General features: G+C 37.4%; 1 protein-coding gene across 1 annotated transcript in view; it reads right to left on the reverse strand.

Moving 5' to 3' along the window:
* LOC145663604 (adipocyte plasma membrane-associated protein-like) overlaps positions 1-21,256 on the reverse strand; it is a 272,201-nt gene that overhangs the window by 36,129 nt on the left and 214,816 nt on the right. Inside the window, exon 4 of the mRNA XM_081729713.1 lies at positions 97-210. Coding sequence (XP_081585839.1) covers positions 97-210 — 114 coding nt within the window. The remainder of the gene's footprint in view (positions 1-96; positions 211-21,256) is intronic.

The raw sequence follows: 21,256 nt of genomic DNA on the forward strand, positions 1-21,256 counted from the left end.
GGAGAAAGAAAAAAACTAAAGAGAAACTAATTTCTAAGTTCTAAAATTGCATAATACATGTAGAAATTAGAACTCCTGCATCTGACACACACTTACCCGTTCTAACGTCCACTTTATATAGACCATAATATGCATCTGCTACATACAATAGCCCTTTGAAGAATTTCATTCCCATTGGACGACCACACACCCATCCTTCTGATGCATCAGCTGCAACAGATAAAAACAACGGAAATAATATTATTCAATTACTATTACATATTTAGCTTTCCTATACGTTTACCCAAATTCATACAGATACAAAAGGAAAAGCTCAGATAGTAAACACATAAAAAAAATGTACCTACTTATTGTTAGTGCCCGAAAGGGTATGCAAATGCGATTCAACAAATCAGAGTATGTTCTATCTACATAACAAGCAACGCTCATGGTGAGGACCCTCCACAAAACCAGAAAGAGACTGGATAATCTGTAATTCTAATTTATGTAGCTATCGCATCGCTCTAAATGCTATTTCATATAATTATTTGGCATCTACTGTACACAACAAAGGAATTCAATCGTTGAAATGGTATCCAAGAAAGAATATAAGGTATGTTGCAAAATGATACGAACGATCTAAATATGTAACATAACTTTAGTAAGTGCACGTCACGGATAGAATACTTAGAGATGTATAAGGAGGATATATATACAGACCATGGATAGTTCACCATTTCCACAGCTAGCCAAATTGAAAAAAAAAAAAAAAAACAATCAAAACAACACGATAATGACTGTTGCAAAATGATACGAGCGCAATGCAAAAGTTAGTTCTAATAGCCAATAAATGAGCCACTGCATAACACCAGCTTGAACACTCGATTAAACATAATGTTTATCAGCGTTTGCAGCAGTCACATCAATTTGATTACATGCAGCGATGATGGCATACTGCAACTCACGAACATTGTTGTACTGGGTACCGATAGCGAACACTGAGCAACACAATATTTCCAATAGATTTTCCATCGGATTTTTGTCTGGGAAATTGAAAGGCCATCCAAGGACAATCACGTCTTTCTCCCGAAACCAATCCCTGGTAGTTCCAGCAATGTGGATAGTGGCATTATCTTGTTGGAAGATCCACTCGGGACCAGCAATTTGCGAGGCAAATGGCAACAAATTGTCCGCAAGTACTGTTTGGTACGTGGTTGATGCCATACGAGAAGTAGGAAATTCGAGGTTTGTTGCACCATAACAACCAAAGCCTCCCCACACACCATTACCGACTGTCCTCCTTCTGTCGCTTAGAGAACATCTGATCCTACTTCCGAAGATAGTGTCAATAGTATCATCAGCCATCGGGAGCATCCAAATTAAATTTCTTTCCGTCACTGAAGATGACTCCACGTCAGTTCTTTCACGTGTTTTCAGAAGGAAAAGAAAGCTACTTTAGTCTTTCGTTTCTTTGTGCGTGGAAGTGATTTAAATAATCACACACACACACCCTTCCCAACAAAAACGGGGACGACAAACATACCTTTTCATCCATCCAAACAAACCAATATTTAGAAAGTTTCCTTTTCGTTAAGACTCACAGAACAGTTCCAGCTGATGATTCACCAGGATGTACAAGATGTGGCAACAGCGAACCACGTGCTTCTCCAAACGTCAATTTGTTTCTAGTTTTGAAAACACTATAGTGTGTAGGCCTACGTAGTTTTGGGTTCGAACGGTGGAAGAATATTGAACGCATGAACTGTAGGTTTACGTTTCATATAGTATCAATGCTGAAACTTCAATACGTAAATAATATTAATACACATTATTATTATTATTATTATTATTATTATTATTATTATTATTATTATTATTATTATTATTATTATTATTATTATTATTATAAATGAGCAATTTTTATGAAAGTTACAGTGCGAAATATTATTGTCACATTTATATATGCGTAAATTCTAAAGTTCAAGTTGAATTTACCGGATTTTACTCCCTCATATTTGACCAACTTTAATGTTCAAACAATATTTCGGAAGCTTTTAAGCGAATACAGTGTACACCATTTTGGACCAAATTTGCTCATTAAAAAGAAAGAAAGAAAGGAAAAGAAATTTATCGCCGAAAATTCCTTTCTTTGACGACGACGGCTTTAATTTCTTAAAAGGGGAGTAGCAAAGCAATTTTTTTTTGGGGGGGGGGCAATTAATTCTGTGTATACTGACAAGAATATAGTTTTATAATATTTGATCCACAGCACAAGACAATACGTCAGAAAAACGTCACTGTATAGTGTATATTCTTGCTCACTTTCAAGATGTGGCGTTGATTTTACTCCCTTATTCTTGTCGGTTTGAAGCCCTAGGTTTTAGGCTTCTTTCTCTTCCTTCGAAAAAAGCGCAGATGAAGTTTCACCAAATCAGATTAATTTTTACTCAAGATATCAATAGAGCAATGTGTTACGTGTTGTTTCAATTGTGTATTTCACCTCTATGTACAGTTGGCAGGAAATATCTCAAAACAAAATGTTTACGGCCGTAAAAATAGGAAGTATGAAATGAATGTCATGCACAGAATGAGTAAATTTTATGTCTTTAAGTTCTGTCCTAGTAATAACACAACAAGGTAAAGGACATCAGGAGCCATAATATTAACGGTTGTTGTTATATCATCAACATTCTGCAAGAAAGGCAAAACACATTAGTCGATTCATCGTGTTCTTTGCTGTTTATGATACGTGGAAATGTCAACTAACAACTCACTTATTAAGAGCCACAATTGCCATGAATTTCGTGCTCATACATAAAACAAATGCCTCTGATATAAGCTATCTTGTTATGTCAGCCAAGGAGTTAATTTTTGAATTCGTTTCAGCAGTTGCTACTCCGCAACAATATTGTCTGTAATCTCTTACCATTGATTTTCTTTCTGATACAAGATTTTAAGAAAGACATAAAGAAAAACCTACACAGTCAATTAGGAAAAAAAAACTGTTTTTCTACGTTCTGAAATCGATAAGATGAGACGAGACGAGACTGCTTACTCTCGGTCGAAAAATAGCTGTATGCGCCCACCTCTCTAAGTCAAAAATCATCGTCTGTTTCGGTCTCGTCTCGATCAATAGATGCTTGTCTCGAACTGTCTGTCTCAGTTTCGATCTTGTCTCGGTCTCGCCTCGATAATTTCGGAATAAACTGTGTGAATTTTGAAAAGTATAAGTATTATAGTCTTACGGGGAGTTTGGTTTATTAAAACTCTATAATACAGGGTGACCCAATACAACCTCCTACATTTTAAAGGCTAATAAAAACAAAAACAAAAAAAAAGTATTTCAGGTAGAAATTTGTTTATTCAAAAATATAAAAATGGAACTGGAACCAGTTTGTAATCACTTTGTTCTGATTTAAAATGAAACAATTGATAATACAGTTTGAAGACGATTTCTGAAGGCTACAGTTTATAATTGGTCAATATTTCGAAACATACGAGCACTTTTAGGTCGGCTAGACTATATTTTCAACGCTGAGTCCGTCGTTCGGAAATTCGACTGAAAAAGCTTCTCTCGCCCTTCCACTAACAGCCCTACAGCAGATAAAGAAGTGGGGGGTTATAAAGGATATTATCAATTGTCAAATGATTTGTCATTTCAACACATAAGAGAACAGAGTAACTCAAATCCAATCCAGGGGCGGATCCAGGGAAGGGAGGCGATCGGGGCGATCTTCCCCCCAGAAGAGGAAACTTTCTTATTCAAAGTTTGGAGTCCTTAAAAGTAGCAGTATGACAACCCCCCCCCCAGAAGTTGGTCCTGGATCCGCCCCTGCTCAAATCAGAACAAAATAATTACAAACTGTTGTCAATACCATTTTACATTTTAGAATAAACAAGTTCTACCTGCAATACTTTTTGTTTTTATTAGCCTTTAATATGTGAGAGATTGTTTTGGGCCACCCTGTATTTGAACTCTGTCTGTCCATGTATCCATCCGTCCAAGAGATATAAAATCTTAAGAGTTACTTGATGGATTACTGTCAATTTTGACCAGGATGTAGAGAGTCAAAAGCTATGGATCGATTATGAAAGTGGTATTCAAACCGGAAGTGGCATTAAACAACCATTTCCGGTTTTAACGTTAATCGCTATACAGCAGAAACGGTAGCATATAGCGAGAAGAGGTTTCCTGCAATCGATTAGGCGTTACGAGAATGCATTTGAACTCCATCCTTAACTCTCTACTAAAACCGGAAGTGATAGAAATTCAGTAAAACTTTCCGTTCTAATGTCAATCTACAAGCGTATAGAGGAAAAAACGGTAAGAGATAGTGAGAAGCGTTTTTTTTTTTTTTAATCGATTTAAGCGTTCTAAGAATAGGTCAATATCTCACTTAATCCTTTATTGAAAGCGGAAGTAGCAAAGGTCAATTATTTCCGGTTTTAACGTTGACCGCTGTAGAGTAAAAAGCGGTATATATATATCGAGAAGCTGTTTTCTGCAATCATTTAAATGTCTCAAGAATATTCTATCTCCACTCTGATCTGACTCTTAAAACCAGAAGTGGTAGAAAATCTACCTCTTCCGGTTTCAATATTATTTGAGAAAATATCACGAGGTACCAGCTAATTTCTTCGTGTAGTGTACACGTGACAATTTAAATGTTTATTTTTTCTCATTATTCTTCACTAGAATTATTGTAGCTGTCACCCCCCCCCCCTTTGTAGGTAAGAGACTAACGTTTGTGATTTCTGTGCATGTATTGTGGGTTTAATTTCCAGTGGAAGTATCCAGTGGAAGTAAAATCCGAATATTCATCCAGATCCCACTTTTTGAGCAAACAATAGATTTTGTCTTACATAACCTTAGTACTAAAGCGGACAGTAAACTCTAATCAATCAACTTTAATCCGTGTTCTTCAATACAACATACCAGACAATACGGTTAACAGGAGCAAAACTGTATTTAATCAAACCATGATGCAAATTTACGATTTTTCCTTTACTATTCATTACATCAGAGGCGGCTTTAGGGCCTAGTGTCAATAATGACCTCCGGAGCAAGAGTACTGGTAAAAATCGCTGTGCACTACTTTTGTATCTACTCCTTGATCGAACCATACTCAGAGCGCAGGATCTGGGGCGGTGGCCACATTGGTCACTCCCAAACTCCGCTTCTCCATTACATTCTTTTTCTTATTGTTCTGATCACTTAAAATCACGCTCATTTTCAAGTTCGTAGCTAGAGATAGCAAGGGGACTCACAAGGAAGGGTCACGCAGTGGCTCCGCTGAGATCCGAACGAGACAATTGTGTTTGCATTCGATATGTCATAACTAGATGAATCCCAAAGTTATACCTGCCATCGGGCGGAATATCGTGAGTTACAATATATTTTGTAATATAAAAGCTACAAAGCTGGCAGAATAGTTTGAATCGAGTCATTTGTTCGGAAACGGTTGGGTAAGTGGAAAACTCGGCCAACACGTATCCCATCATTTTCAACGACAAACTTTTTGGGGTAAAAAAACTTTGTCCCAGGGTCCCAGAAGGGGTTCAACTCAAAATTTTCAAATGGCAAGGGGGTTAAGTAGCACATTACTTGAAAGCTGTTGTAAAATGAAAGAAAATGCAGCAAGTTTCGACTCTCTACAACAACCCTGTGCAAAATGGCGACGGGTCAAAATGTAAACAAAAACTTAATTGAAAAGTCCATGGTCACCCCTATAAATCAGAAACGGTGAGACAAATGTGAAAACAGGAAAGGGAGTGTGGCATTATTTTCAAAGTGCAACGATTTAAGTAAAAACGTCTTGTCCCAGGGTCCCCACATGGTCCCAGGTGTGGTCCAACTAAAAAGTTTCAAATGGCAAGAGAGATAGGGCATCGTTTGAAAGCTCTTGTGAAAGAAGATGGAGCACGTCTCGACTTTCTACAACAATCCTGTCCAAAATTGCAGTGGGTCAACATGTAAACAAAGGCTTAATTGAAAATCTATGGCCACCTTGAATCCAAGATGGCCGCTTAAAACCTATATCGAAAGGATAAGCATACCAAACTGCTGAAGCTAGGAAAATAAATTTGGCATAAATGTTGATTAGTAAGTTACTAAAATATGCAAAAAGTTCAAAAACGCAACATCTTGAGTTCAAAATGCTACACTATGTATTGAACGCATATCTTTTCTCACACCACTGGTGTTGGAGAAGCGAACGTTTATGGTTAATAGTAGATGTCCACAAAATATCAAAGAGTATAATCTGTAATCTAATGTGGCTGCCAGCGTGAAAAATGAGTTTGTATATAAATATGTTATTTCTTGGAATACTGTGACCAAACCAACAAAGTTTGATGCAGCTCGATGTACTGAAATGACTTACGTATGTTTGGTACTACTCGCCAATCTTACAAATGATTTTTTTTTTTTTTTTTTTTTTGTATATTTGGTATTGCTTGAAGGGTTTAGGATTTAAATTTCTGGGCTTTCGGCATCTAAGGCCATTTAACCCTTCAGGTTTGAGGTGTGACGTCCCTCGGCGTGCACACAGTTCGGGGAAAGGAAAGGAAGAAAGGATTGGGGAAGGAAGAAAGCGGTCTGGGACCTATTAGTTAGGTACCACCCCGACATTTGCCTGGTGTGAATGAGGAAAACCCAGGAAAACCTCATTCAGGGTGGTTGGCCTGAAAAAGCGTTTTACACTTTTTCGACCGAGTGCCCCCACCGGGAATCGAACCCAGGACCGTTCGCACCGCAGGCGAGAGCGTTAGCGACTATTGGTATTGCTTGAAGTATTGCGATCAAGCCAACGAATGATATACCAATGTAACCATAAGGAATACGTTACAATAGAGCCCCCAACCTACTGGTGCAGCAAGTTCTTTCTGTATGAACTACTTATGACAAAATTAGAAAAATACCCGAAGGTATTCAATTTTTGTTCAGTAGTATGAGTAGGAAGTCAGAGTTGTGTGTTCATCGCATATTCGTTATATTCAAGTAAATAATCTCGAGAGAACCGTGACGAACGTGCATTAAGAACAAAACATATATGTGTTGTTACCGAATGAAATAATAGTTGAAGTGAATCGAAATTCAATTGTTCTTTAGTCTTCCTATTATTTCTAGATACAGAATAGAGAAAAATAGAGATTTAGATTTGTACTGTTATGAATGACATAGGTTTTAAGCGGCCATCTTGGATTCAAGGTGGCCATAGTTTTTCGATTAAGCTTTTGTTTACATTTTGACCCACCGCAATTTTGGACAGGATTGTCGTAGAAAGTCAAGACTTGCTACATCTACTTTCATTTAACAAGATCTTGCAAACAATGAGCTTCTTAACCTCTCTTGCCATTTGAATCTTTTTAGTTGGACCCCACTTGGGACTCTGTGGGCATCCTGGGACAAGACGCTTTAACTTAAATTGTTGTACTTTGAAAATAATTCCACACTCCCTTTCCTATTTTCATACTTGTCTCACCGTTTCCGATTTATAAGGGTGACCATGGACTTTTCAATTAAGTTTTTGTTTACATTTTGACCCATCGCCATTTTGTACAGGGTTGTCGTATAGAGTCGAGACTTGCTGCATTTTCTTTTATTTTACAACAGCTTTCAAACGATGTGCTACTTAACTCCCCTTGCCTTTTTTTAATGAGCTGGACCCCGTCTGGGACCCTGCGAGGACACTGGGGCAAACTTTTTTTATCCGAAAAAGTTTGTCGTTGAAAATGATGGGATACGTATTGTCCGAGTTTTCCATTTACCCAACCGTTTCCGAACAAATGACTCGATTCAAATTATTCTGTCAGTTTTGTAGCTTTTATATTACAAAATATGTTGTAACTCACGACATTCCGCCCAGTGGCACGTATAACTTTGGGATTCGTCTAGTTATAGCATATCAAATGCAAACACAATTGTCTCGTTCGGATCTCAGCGGAGCCACTGCGTGATCCTTCCTTGTCAGTACCAGGGAAACGTTTCCTAATTTGATAAATGCAGAAGAGTCTTGTTTAGATTGAAGTAGTAACATGGACTAAGGAACTGAAGTAATGTTAATTTAACTCTTTTATATATATCAGATAGTCGAAAAAGTATTGAGCCTTGTGAGCATTAGATTATGTTAGTGTTTCAAATCGTAGTTTATATGAGTCGCAGCGGGCCAGGCATAACGTAATATAACAGGTGACAATTGAAGATGTGCAAAAATTATGAAGTTCTTATTATCAGACGTAAGGTGAGTGAACTTTCCACAAAATTGCGATACATTTTACAATTTCATTCCGATAAAGACGGAAATGCTGCACAGGCCCGTGAACAAATTTGTGCTGTTTATGGGGGAAGATACGTTATGAAAAGCTACAGCAAAATGATGGTTCATTGCTTTCCTTCAAGAAATTTCAATGTCCAAGATGTTCCTCGCAGTGGGCGACCAATCACAGAAAAAGTGGATAAAATTCTGTCAAAAGTCGTGCAAGACGAGCATGTAAACAACCATGACATCGCCAATGACCTAAACATCCATAACCAAACAGAGTTAAACTATAGTCAATGACCTAAACACTGATCACCAAACAGTGTTAAACTATCGCCAATGACTTAAACATCTATCACCAAACAATGTTAAACCATCGTCAATGACCTAAACATCCATCACCAAACAGTGTTAAACCATCTCTAATGACCTAAATACCCATCAGCAAACAGTGTTAAACTATCGCCAATGACCTAAACATCCATCACCTAACAGTGTTAAACCATCGCTAATGACCTAAACATCCATCACCAAACAGTGTTAAACCATCGCTAATGACCTAAACATCCATCACCAAACAGTGTTAAACTATCGCCAATGACTTAAACATCCATCACCAAACAGTGTTAACTATCGCCAATGACCTAAACATCCATCACCAAACAGTGTTAAACTATCGCCAATGACTTAAACATCCATCACCAAACAGTGTTAAACTATCGCCAATGACTTAAACATCAATCACCAAACAGTGTTAAACTATCGCCAATGACCTAAACATCCATCACCAAACAGTGTTAAACTATTTGTAGAAAGCTGGGCACTGAAGGAAGCTCGACATTTCAGTACTACATGAGGTGACTCAAGAACATTTACTCGATCGAGTTTCTATCTGCGGATCTCTACTGAAACGGAAGAAACTCGAGCCATTACTAAAGTGCCGATCACGAATGATGAAAAGTGAATAAGCAACGACAACAATGTGCGAAAAACACCCTGGTCAAAGCTAGGAGAAGCTCCACATTTTGCGGCAAAGCCCACCCTATGCCCACTCTATATTGTGGTATACATGTATAATGTTCATCAAGAGTTGCTGCCGCCGGGCAGAACGATATAGTCAGGCATGTACTGTCGACAATTAGCGCAAGTGCACCTAACAATTCAAAAGAAACGACAGAAACTTAAGAGTGACACTGAAGATACTAAGAAGAAATAATTTCCCTAAACAGCACTTCCTGAGAAAAGGGTCAATAGAAAGAGTATTGTATACCACGATGACAACACTAGCCCTCACTACCCGCTGGAAATTGATAGAATGTGGATGGGACTTGTAATGCATTAATTATAGGGCCCGGATCTGGCACCGTCAGGCTATTATCTATTTCGATCACTGCATAGCTCCCTTAATGATGTTAAGTTAGTTTCGGAAGAGGTCTCTGGAAAACCACGTGTCACATTTTTTTAACTAGAAACTTTTTTTTAAATGTATAGCGATGGAGTTATGGTACTGCAGGAAAAACAGAAGAAAGTAATCGAACAGAATGGTGCATATGTGATTTTATAGTGTAATTTTCAAGTCACATCAATGTATTTTCAATTTTGACCTCCATAAGCTCAATACTAATTAGACTACTTGGTATTTAATTTGACAGAAGTTCACCTTTGAAATTCGCAAACAAAAAGAAAATTTGATATCCAATTTCAAAAGGTTATGACCCAGAGCTGCTAAGAAAGGGAGAGTCCCAGTATCTTAACATATAGAGTTTTTACATTTCTCTTGAGTGGCCCCGCATAGCATAGTTGCTAACGCTCTTGTTTTCGATGCGAGCGATCTGGGGCTCGATTCCCGGTGGGGACACTCGTTCAAACAGGTGTGAAAGCATTTTTAGGCTAGCTCATTTACACCAACAAATACCGGGAAGGTTCCTAACATATAAGTCTCAGGCTACTTCCCCCTTTCTGTCTTTTCTCCCTTCCTCGAATAGTGTGCTCGTTGAGAGGCATCATCCCTCATACTTGAAAGGTCGTTTAAGGCCATAGATGCTGGTAATGCCGGTATAAATACATAAAAATTTACGGAAAATTGAAAATTTAGGGAAACTGAAAACAAAGATACTACGAGCCTCCAGCTCTTCTGGCTACTACTGTTGCCTTGGCATATAGCTGGGACAAATAGAGTCATATATGATGAGGATTATATTATTGTGTTGAAAAAATAGTTATATGATCCCAAACTCAGAATCCCTAATTTTATTTCGAGTATTAGGATTACACATTAAATTACCATTCGCGTAAAGGGAATAAAAACCATTTTTTAGCGTTTTGATAGTTATGATCACTCTTTCTGCGATCTTGCTCTATTCTAATCTGAAACTTCTACTCTTACGTTATTTCAATCTAAAGATTTTACCCTCAGTGTCAAAGGAAAGCTAGTACATTACTAATAGCACGATTTTAGCGAAATACAAGCAACTATAGAATTCTTGAGCAGTGTGGTAAAATACTATAATGTTGCGGAATATATTGACAACACACTCTATGAATCATTAAATTGACTGGAAAGAGTATAAAATAGATTGAATCTCAACTGAAAACTGTGTATAGTTTAAAACACTTCTGATATACCAAGTGAACAAAGCTAACATGGAACTAGATCCTACTTTTCGTCCTTCTCCCGTATAAGCCTGGCTGCGGCTATACAAGGGAAATCGTTCCACTATCTTACATATCGTATAACTTAATAACCGAACAAATTTTTAAGTAAATGTATTTTTAGTAAGTTTTGTCAATATTCAATTTGTCAGTAGAAAACTTCATATGCATGGAAGATATCGTCAAATACTACGAGTAACATCAAACAAGTAATGTTAAATTGAATAATTAACACTTTATTACGTCATTATGTGAGTAAAGATACTGTTCAAGGTTTGAACAAGGTGCAAAATAAAATACAGTAAGAACTACACATTAGAATGTTCAAAGGGCAAAGTGAAGTAAAGAAACGTTGTGTACCACATTTTTAAGTATCAAATAGTCAAAGGATTCAGCCGTGTGAAGTCTGGATTCAAGCAGGTAGGCGCTGGAAAGCAGATTCCATGTTAACCAAAGCAACAACTATCTTTTACGTTGATACACTTTATATTGAACTTCTTTGATGGCAATGTAATACGTAATACGTTTCGATACATTTGATATCGCATTAAAACCCACATCTAATAGCTATATGACAGCAGTGGAACTTTCAGAGAGTTTAAGTTTTTGTATGTTGAAGTCTTTTAGTAGATATAGGGTGGCCCAAAAGTAGGTATATACCCCTGCATTGATAAAGTATAACATTCTAGTTTATGGATTTATTTGCTTCGACTGTTCCGGGCTTAAGGTATAAGTAAAAAGACGTTAAGAACAAATAATAAAGAAACTAGGTCTACCTGTTTGATAACAACAAGAAATTATATAAAATACCGTCAGCTGGTCAGTACGGGACTGTATACCTACTTTCGGTTCACCCTGTATTGCTTTCAAATCTCTTAATTCCATTGGCTAGTCCATGAGTCAAGAAGGAGACATTTTCATCCTTTTTCTAGATATAGGAATGGTAGAAAGTATGCCATAATTCAAATATCAATCGATGTGTTGCTTAGTTTTTTCAGGTGCGAAAGAACAAACTTTATGTTCTGAAGTTCATTCTTTAGTTGTTAATTTCCTTTGTTACGATGTGTCCGAACATTCAAATTGGTTCTTTTTAGATACACAAGAAGAGTGACTAGATAGTGGTAAACAGAAATATTATAATATGTAGCAGTGTTATAAATTTTCAAAATATGAAGAAACATTGCTACAGCCTTTTTCGTTAATCGGATAGGGATCCTTTACAAAATTACTGAAACTTAGGCTACATAATTTCACATTCTGTCAACTTAGTTGCGTCAGCCTATATCGCATATTTTGTACTTGAAGTTAGGATAGACCTCTTCAAAGCTACTTTAATCGAAACATCAATTTTTCTAATATATAAATCAAGACTATAGCAATAAGTTCTCATCAGAAACGTTTCTTAAAGGAAGAAAAGTCATTTTGTTTCATGTTAGCATTTGACGATGTCTGGCATAAATATGAAGTTTTCCTACTGCTCTCCAATGTTTTTCCCGAATGGTAAAATCAAATATAAAAATAGAAAAGGTATTGATTGGTAAGATTCGTACAACAATTCTCCGTCTGGGAATTCAGTACGCTAACCACAAGCCCACGCCGAGAGGTGATAATGGAATTCATGTAAGTGATTTCCACTTCATTTTGTTTTCCAGGCTTGCTTCCTTGCTGATTATTTTGTTTAATTCACTGTGATATTCTATGATAAATGGCTGTATTTTCGGAAACTATTTCTTACGGAATATTCTTTACAAAATTATTCAAAGATAATTTTATATTCCGACAACAGTGTTGAGCCACTGTACGTATTTTTGTACCGAAGTTAGAATACTGTTCTTTGGAACTACTTTTGTCAGAAACCACAGTTTTTTCTCGCATACATAATAAAAGCAAGTCATCTTACATACATAATAAAATGACGTAGTGCTATTTAAAAATGAAAAGATTCATACTAAGTTGACAATGATGATGTTAATAGTATTGATGATAATGCTTTTGAACAACTTCTATGGCCTGTATAATCTTGCTAAAATTTCTTATAGATTACTTCAATATGTTTGAAGTTATTGAAATTTATCTTAAAATTTCACCTTTGTCTGAGTTCACTTTTCTTAAATCTTTATTATGTCATAACTTCATTATTTACGTCCATTCCCAGCTACAAGTTTGGCACGTGTTACACCTTCGGATGGGCTATCTGCATCTGTTATCAGATTATGCAAAAACTCATTTTACACTTGGGAAACACTTCTAGTCATTTTAATTGTTATACTGAAACCGGAAGTATAGTACGCGACAGAATATAACAATTTTTTCCCCCTCGAAGGTCAATATCTAAGGGTTTATTTACTTGTCCATACCATAAATCCTTCATTGTAACTAGATTCCGGCGTTGCCGCTCCAATTCAGGTAGAACTGTATTCAGCTTTCAGTATGGCTAACCTCACTACGGTTATCATAGTAACATCGTGCAACGTTTGTTCTGTCTGGCATCCGTCGCTTTTACACTAATATATGGCTGGTATTAGAGTGATTAAAGAACGTACATTTCGGTTACTAGACTTTCCAATCAGCCCACGTCATGTGACAATAGCGCTATATGAAAACTATTTTATTTTACTTTGTTCAGCTTAAAATACAAATTACGTTGATGTAACTTATGTCGGGAAGCATGTAAATGTTGTCGAATAGAGCAAAACTTCTCTATTTCCGATCCAAGTCTTTGCATTATGTTTTCTCCATAATAGTCTAGGGGCCACCCATAGGTCCTATTGGATCGAAAAGGTCGAGAGCAAATTATTACTGGACTTTGTCTAATGGCACTAGTGGATGATTTCTGGCTTGGTCACATCTTCTGAAAATCGTGAGTTTTTTTGGCAATATGGCCGCTAAGGTCAAAGGTCGCCGAAAAATTATCATGTCAGAAATCTTGGAATATATTTAAAACGGTTGAGTTTTTTTTTAATAGCCTTCTGCAAAAGTTCAGAATTAACTTTTGAGCACAGATACTTTTACCTTTTTGTCTAGTGGCATAACGTGATAAAAAAAAATTAGGGGGCACTATTCCCTAAATTATCTTATAAATATCTGGGTCATACAAATATCCATATGATAAAGAGGTAAGTAGATATTTCAGGGGAGAAAGTTGGGGCATATACCTCCCTCTTCCACCCTCACCTCTTCCGACGCGATCCTCTTGTCTGAAACCTACCTTTATCGGAAAAATTCTCACAAAGTTAAATGCTGATATATAAGTTGAAGACCGAGATGCAGTAATACGTTCGCATATTGAAGTTTCCAACGTTATGCAACCCATGATCGATTATTTAAATTCCTTTATGGAAGACGGATGCAATAAGTCAAAAATGTTCCGTTATCAAAATACATTCATCAGTGTCGTGTTTCCAGTCTTAAGAGATATGATTCGAGCTGACAAAGAGGGCATTTGGGAGCTTTATGTGTCTGCTATGCGACAGACGTTTCCACCCTTCTATGCGTTCGGAAAAATTAATTAAAGTTGATGGGACTCAGTTCATTTGGAAGACTGCTTGAAGCTTCAAGAAACACAAAAGCATTCATGAGGAGTTCATGAGAGGTTACTTTGTTGTCCAACAAACAAATCGAAACTTTAGTGGAGTTGCAATGGACTAGGCACTGAAACAACTGTACAACAAGCCCGTAAAAAATCCAGGAGGAATCATTAGGATCACAAGACAGAAGGAGGCTGTTGCCCAACGCGATCTAATTGAACATGAAAAGATTAGCATCAAACACTTCCATCATAGGAGGTGCGAGTTCCAGGAAAATGACGAGGACACGCTTCACCACGAATTCTCATTAAGTGTCACGCAATCATATGCCGATTCTGTGAAAAAAAATATATGTATTTTATCTGTAAAAGATAGAACTCCTTTAATTTAAATTATTGTAGTTTGCACAATCATCTAATAAATGGAAAACATTATACGGAAACCGACAAGAACTTCAAGCTGACGTGCACTGGCGGTAGAGAATACCTTAAATTTTGCGACAATAGATTTATTTTTTAAAAAAGTAAGTTGTTCAGATCTCTGGGGCGAATAAAAAAACCCAAGACTCAACAAGAAAACGAGAAATTTGACACCATAAGGGAAACATCTGAAAGTATGAGGATTATTGACATAGCTAGGGTGAGAGAATATCCACTCGATCGCTTATTGTGCTACGAAATAACTTCAACTTCGTTCTTCCTAACAAAAGATGGTTTCCTGTCCAAATCAAACAAATCTGGAATGGTACAGGAAAAGAATTACTTGAAATGCCTACTTCAACTCTCTCTGTGTCTTCTTTAGCAACTTCAGCTGCATTGGACTTCATACTTCATGCCCGTAGATTTTGCACATCATATCTTGCGTAGAATTCCATTGATAACACAAGGGTCAAGCAGAATAGCTATCATATTCGATGTGTATAAAAAGGATAGTGTCCAACTCGAGCATTAAGCAGCTAATTCTTGCATTCTCTGATACTGATGCCTTCATGTGTGCCTTGTATTTTACCTGAAATTATTTCAGAAGTCACGCATTAGTAGAATTATGGATATTATGTGGGTCAGGGATCAGTTCACAGTATGTTCTCACCCATATTCTTGCTGAATGTTTGCGGAGTCTCGTGATTGATGTCTTACCGGCAGCCCACGCTCTAACTGGATGCGACACTACAAACAAAGTTGGCACTAAGCATTCTGCTGTTATCACTGCAAAGAACGTGGCACAATATCTGACTGAATTCGGTAAAGAAGAATTGTCAAAACTATGATAATATCTGCAGAAACCTTTCTAGTACAGATGATGTCAAGTAAATTCTCATCGATGGATAAATATAGAATTCACCATTATCATCACATGAAGCATTTGGATTTCTCCAAATTACCGCCAACCTCACCTTCGATACATCTTCACATCAGAAGAGTTTACTTTCTGTGCTACAAGTGGTACCACATACTTGATGAAGTCCCAGAAGTTGACCCTTATCAGTATGACTACACAGACAGTGATGGCGAATGGATCCTAGAAATGGCACTTGGAACTCTTTCTATCGACCTCCCATTCCCTTGCACTTGCAAAAAATGCGCAAGAAACACACATCTTGTAAGTGTCGCATTAATGTCATGTCTTGTTGTCAATTTTGCAGTTGTGAAAGCAGCGAATATAAAAATCTTTCATGTAATTTTGATGTTATCTAGTCACGTCTATTTTTATGTCACATCTATGTGCACCTATTCGTGTAAAAATGTACATATTCTAAACTAAATGACACCTCAATATCACTATTTTTTATCGATTGCAATTATATTCCTACTTAGTGTTGTACCTTGTAAAGAAAAATGGAAATAAAGTCTTCGTTTGTACTAGTGGTGTCGAATTTTGTAACATTTGCGGTTTTCGTTTTTTAGAAAACCGGTTTTCTGAAAACCAAAAACCGCACATGCGGTTTTCGAAACCGAAACTGCAAATGCGGTTTTCGAAACCGAAAAGGCAAAAGCTGTTTTCAAAACCGAAACCGCAAATGCGGTTTGTAAAACCGAAACCGCAAAAGCTCTTTTCGAACGCGAAAACCGTCCGAAACAGTGTTTCTGGTTTTATAAGTGAAACCATGTTTGTCCTTTTCAAAGCAGAAACAATGTTTGCTGTTTTAATTACACCTTTTAACAATTATTTTGTAAACTAGACCACGAGGAACACGAATCTGAAGGAATTTTGACATTCCGAATTTCGGAACTCGAGATATTCGTACATAAAGTGACCACGGAAGCAAACTGGATCCCACCTGATTTTCATATATTTTGTAAAGTAGACCACGAGGAACACGAATCTGAAGGAATTTTGACATTCCGAATTTCGGAACTTGAGATATTCGTATATAAAGTGACCACGGAAGCAAAAACGACCCCATTGATTTTTATATATATTTTGTAAACTAGACAAAAAAATGAGCAATAATCTGTAGGAATTTTGACATTCCGACTTCCCGAACTCGAGATACTAGAACTTATACAGTAGTTTTATATAGTATGTATAAAAGTAACTAAGAAAGTTCTGTCTCTTTTTGGCCTATCACCTTAGAGCATCGATATGTCACCTAAGACGTACCTGGAAGATGAAAAATAGTAACCATCAGTATCAACGACCTTCTTCCAACGTTCGGGATTGGTATGGATTCCTTCGCGTTAGAACTTGGTTTGCCGTGAAGCGAAGAAGGTATCAAGTACATTTTGCGCCTCTACTACGGAGTTGAACTGGGGTCCTCTAAGGTGAATGTTCAAGGAATGAAACAGGTGATAATCGGACGGTGTAATTTCCAGTGAATATGGTGGATGCAATAGTGTTTCCCATCCAAAGCGTAGGATGGTGTTCCGGGTAATTCTAGCCATGTGGGGCTTAACGTTGTCCCGTAAAGGAGAACCCCTTAGCGATTGAGAAGTGCTGGCTCCAAGGTTTTTTCTTGAAAACAGCTCAACTGCTGACAGCAGACAGTTGCATTGATGTTCTGTTCTGACCAGCCGGTAGCAGTTCCCGACGCATGATGTCGCGAGCAGTCCACCAAACACACAGGAGGACTTTCTGCTGCATTGCTGATTCCAGCTGTTTTGGAACCGGTTCATGGGATTTCAACCAATGATGACGACAACGTGGAGCTTCGTACATGACCCACTTCTCATCACATGTCAACATCCTGTCCAGAAATGGCTCTTTCCTCAGACGAGCAGCAATGAAACACAGGTGCCTGCTCGCGTAGTATTCTGGCCCGGAGTCAAATCATGTGGGACCCATAGACCCAACTTGTAGTGCTTCCCAAGTTGATGGAGGTGCTGCCGAATGGTTTCTCCACTCACATTGAATGTTAGCCCCAATTCCTCATATGTCTGTCCACTGTTCGCCTCAGCTACTACCTGAAGATCTTAATTTTGTACCTGAAGATCTTCATTTTGTACACGTCTTCCGGCACGTGGTTCGTCTTTCGTGAGTGTTTCGTCATCGTCCTTAAACTTGCTAAACCACCCTTGCACTGTATGTGTAATCACGACACCCTCACGAAAGGCCTGAGATATCTTCCGCACCGCTGCAGTGGCGTTTGACTCAAGTTTGAACTCAAACAGCATATACGCCCTTATGACGCTCTGTGGAGGTTCCATATTCACTCTGTCCTTACACAAGTTCATGTTGTAACTGAACTGCCACAACCAGGTAGAATGTTGGATATACCCGCACCAACAACTGATCTTCGCTTTATCTGCATTCGCATTCAATTCACGGTGTGAAGGCCAATTGAACCCAGACCTTCACAAAAAGCGACAGAACTTTCTTGGTTACCTTTACATATATCTCACATAACATAATATGTTTCGTATAGTGAATATTGTTTTTTTTTTCATATAGATACATAGCGTCTATATTGAACTTTAAGTTTTAATATCTCGAGTTCCGAAATTCGGAATGTCAAAATTCCTTCAGATTCGTGTTCCTCATGGTCTAATATACAAAATATATAAAAATCAGGTGTGGTCCAGTTTGCTTCCCTGCAGCCTACTTTTCAAACGAAACTGAGTTTTCCAGAGTGTTAATTTTGCTTCAAACTGAGTTCTGCTCTGATTAACAAACGTAAATTAGCTTCTATAAAAGTCTTTAACGTTACACTTGAAATTGTCATTCGGCATTCTTGTAGCTTATGAAGGCATGAATAATTCAAGTATGTTTGCCACAACATCTACAAACGAATATTCATTCGTGTAGAACATCCAATACATTACATTAGAAACACATGAACAAAGAAAACCATTGTGCATTAAAGCAGATCTCTTACTAGCAAATAGTCCTGCAAACTCGCACTGCTCAGATAGCCCAGAGCCTTAGCCTGAGCGCGAGTCCAAATTTAACTGAATTGCGATTGAGATTGTCAGAGGTGTACAACTAAGTCGTCTTAGATTTTTCTCCAATCCCAAAAATGGGGTGTTTTTTCGTGATTAAGATATGCTTATGTAGAACCTGAAAATCGGGTGGTACCCGCTAAAATCGGGTAATATGGCAACACTAAGCTAAGTAGAAAATAAGGTATATCCCTATTTAAGATCACTACACATGCAACTCTTGAAATTCCATTTGAAATCTCATCCACTTAGACTGAGATCTTTTATATTATTATTACTCTTTCCCCTTGCTTTGAAAAATAGTACTGCCACTCTTTCTTTTGTTAACAAAAAAGCACCACCTCCCTTTCTTTAAAAAGAAAAGAAAAAGAAAAGAAAGAAAATCTAGATCGCAATACACAATTTTATTGTTGATTTGTTGCCATTTCGATAAATGTGAATGTTGTGGTTTTGCATGTGTTGACTGATTTCTTATCGCAAGTCCAGACACCTGCAATAGTTTATACGTGAGGGAAACACCGATCATGTTTTATTCTGTATCTTTTTACTTCCCAATAACGATAGCCGTGCCTCTTTGTCGGAAATTCAACTTATTTTTTTTATTCTACGAATTGTAAAAGTATGCTCAACAAGAATTTCCCTACACTTTGACATTTTAAGAAAAAATGCCCTTTTTCTTCTCTGCAAATTTTGAGCATTTTTTCCCTACGCCGAGGGAATCTGGCAACTGTGAGTCGAAGTGGGGAAAGATTCTCTGTTGTTTTCTCGTCGTTACTTGATATTAGTGCTGTCAAATTTTTGTGAGATTTGCTGTTTTCGGTTTTGAGAAAACCGGTTTTCCGAGAACCGAAAACCGCAAATGAGGTTTTTAAAACCGACATTTCGGTTTTTTTTTTTTTTTTGAAATTTCACTTTTTTCAAAAACCGATTTCGACAGCACTAGCTTGAACGTTCAGATAATCAGTATTTGAAGTTACGGGAGAGAAAACAATTCATACAATTAATAAAATAAACAAATATCAGTATATATAGGTAACTTCAAATTTAACATGGTAATAAGTGAGAATGTAATTTAAGTATCTTTGCAGAATAAAATTATTTCCTTGTAAGTAAATAGGATTTATATTCAGAACTCAGATAACGAAGATATGAAAAATGTAGGTTATATACAAAAACAAGTAGTTAATACTGGCTTTACTAAATGCAGTACGACTTCTTCTACTAAATTAAATAAAACCTCTGAGAAATTACAGTGACTTATATTTAATTAAATACCGTAAAATAAAATAAAATAAAATAAAATGTACCGTATACGCTTACGTTATATATCAGCATATAACTGTTCGAGCATTTTTGCGATATAGGTAGGTTTTAGGCAAGGGCGTCGCTTCGGGGGTGGAAGAGGGAGGCATATGCCCCACTTTCTCTCCTGAAATATTTGCTTACCTCTTTTTCATATGGATATTTCTATGGTCCAGATATTTTAAGATAGTTTAGGAAATAGTGCTACCCTCAAATTTTTCATGACGCTACGCCACTGGGCAAGAAGGTAGAAATAGTGAATTTGCTCAAAATTTGATTCTGAAAAACTTTTGTACAAGGCTATTTTTAAAAAGCTCAACCGTTTTAAATATATTTAAAGATTTCTGATATAGAGTAATTTTTCGGCGACCTTTGACCTTTGCTGCCATGTTGCCAAAAAACTCACGATTTTCAGAACATGTGACCAAGCCAGAAATCATCCACTAGTGCCATTAGACAAAGTCCAGTAATAATTTGCTCTCGACCTTTTCGATCCAACAGGACCTATTGATGGCCCCCGCAGTATAAGTGACGTAAAGGCAATGCTCTGAATAGAAGAGGGGGAGTATGCGGGGTATACTTCCTTATATCTTCCACTTCGACCACTGACTAAAGGAATAACAACATAGTTTAAAAACCGAGATCTTCCTATCTAGAATATATTCTGTGCGTAGCTGATCATTGTTGTATTGCGCCATGTGTCAGGCACAGTCCCTCATGAACCGTAGTTCCAGGGAGTCAGTTCAGTATTTCTCTATATTTCCCTAGCTAATTTCCTCACTATTTCAATATGCATTTATTATTTTATTACCAACGCCCTAGTTACACTGGAATATCACTCCCGGTGAGATCAGCGAAGTCAAGCAGTCCTGGGTCTGGTCAGAGGAAGGATAGGTGTGACCATTCGTACTCACCAGACGGTGTTGGCGCTGCAGCGTCCACCCAGCGTCGTGAGAACAATTGGGAAGCTACTTGAAAGAAAAAAGTAGCAAACTGCAGTCTAGGAAGCCAGCATTAACGGCGAGGGTAGCAAATCTGCTGACAACACATCACCTCACAGGAGTGAGTGTCTTAAGCCCAGGCCTCCTAATGGCTGTTGCATAAAGTATTTAGTTATCATTATTATTATTATTATTATTATTATTATTATTATTATTAT

Source organism: Thermobia domestica, chromosome 11 (assembly GCF_964235325.1).
Source record: "Thermobia domestica chromosome 11, izTheDome1.hap1.1, whole genome shotgun sequence".
Taxonomy (NCBI): Eukaryota; Metazoa; Arthropoda; class Insecta; order Zygentoma; family Lepismatidae; genus Thermobia; species Thermobia domestica.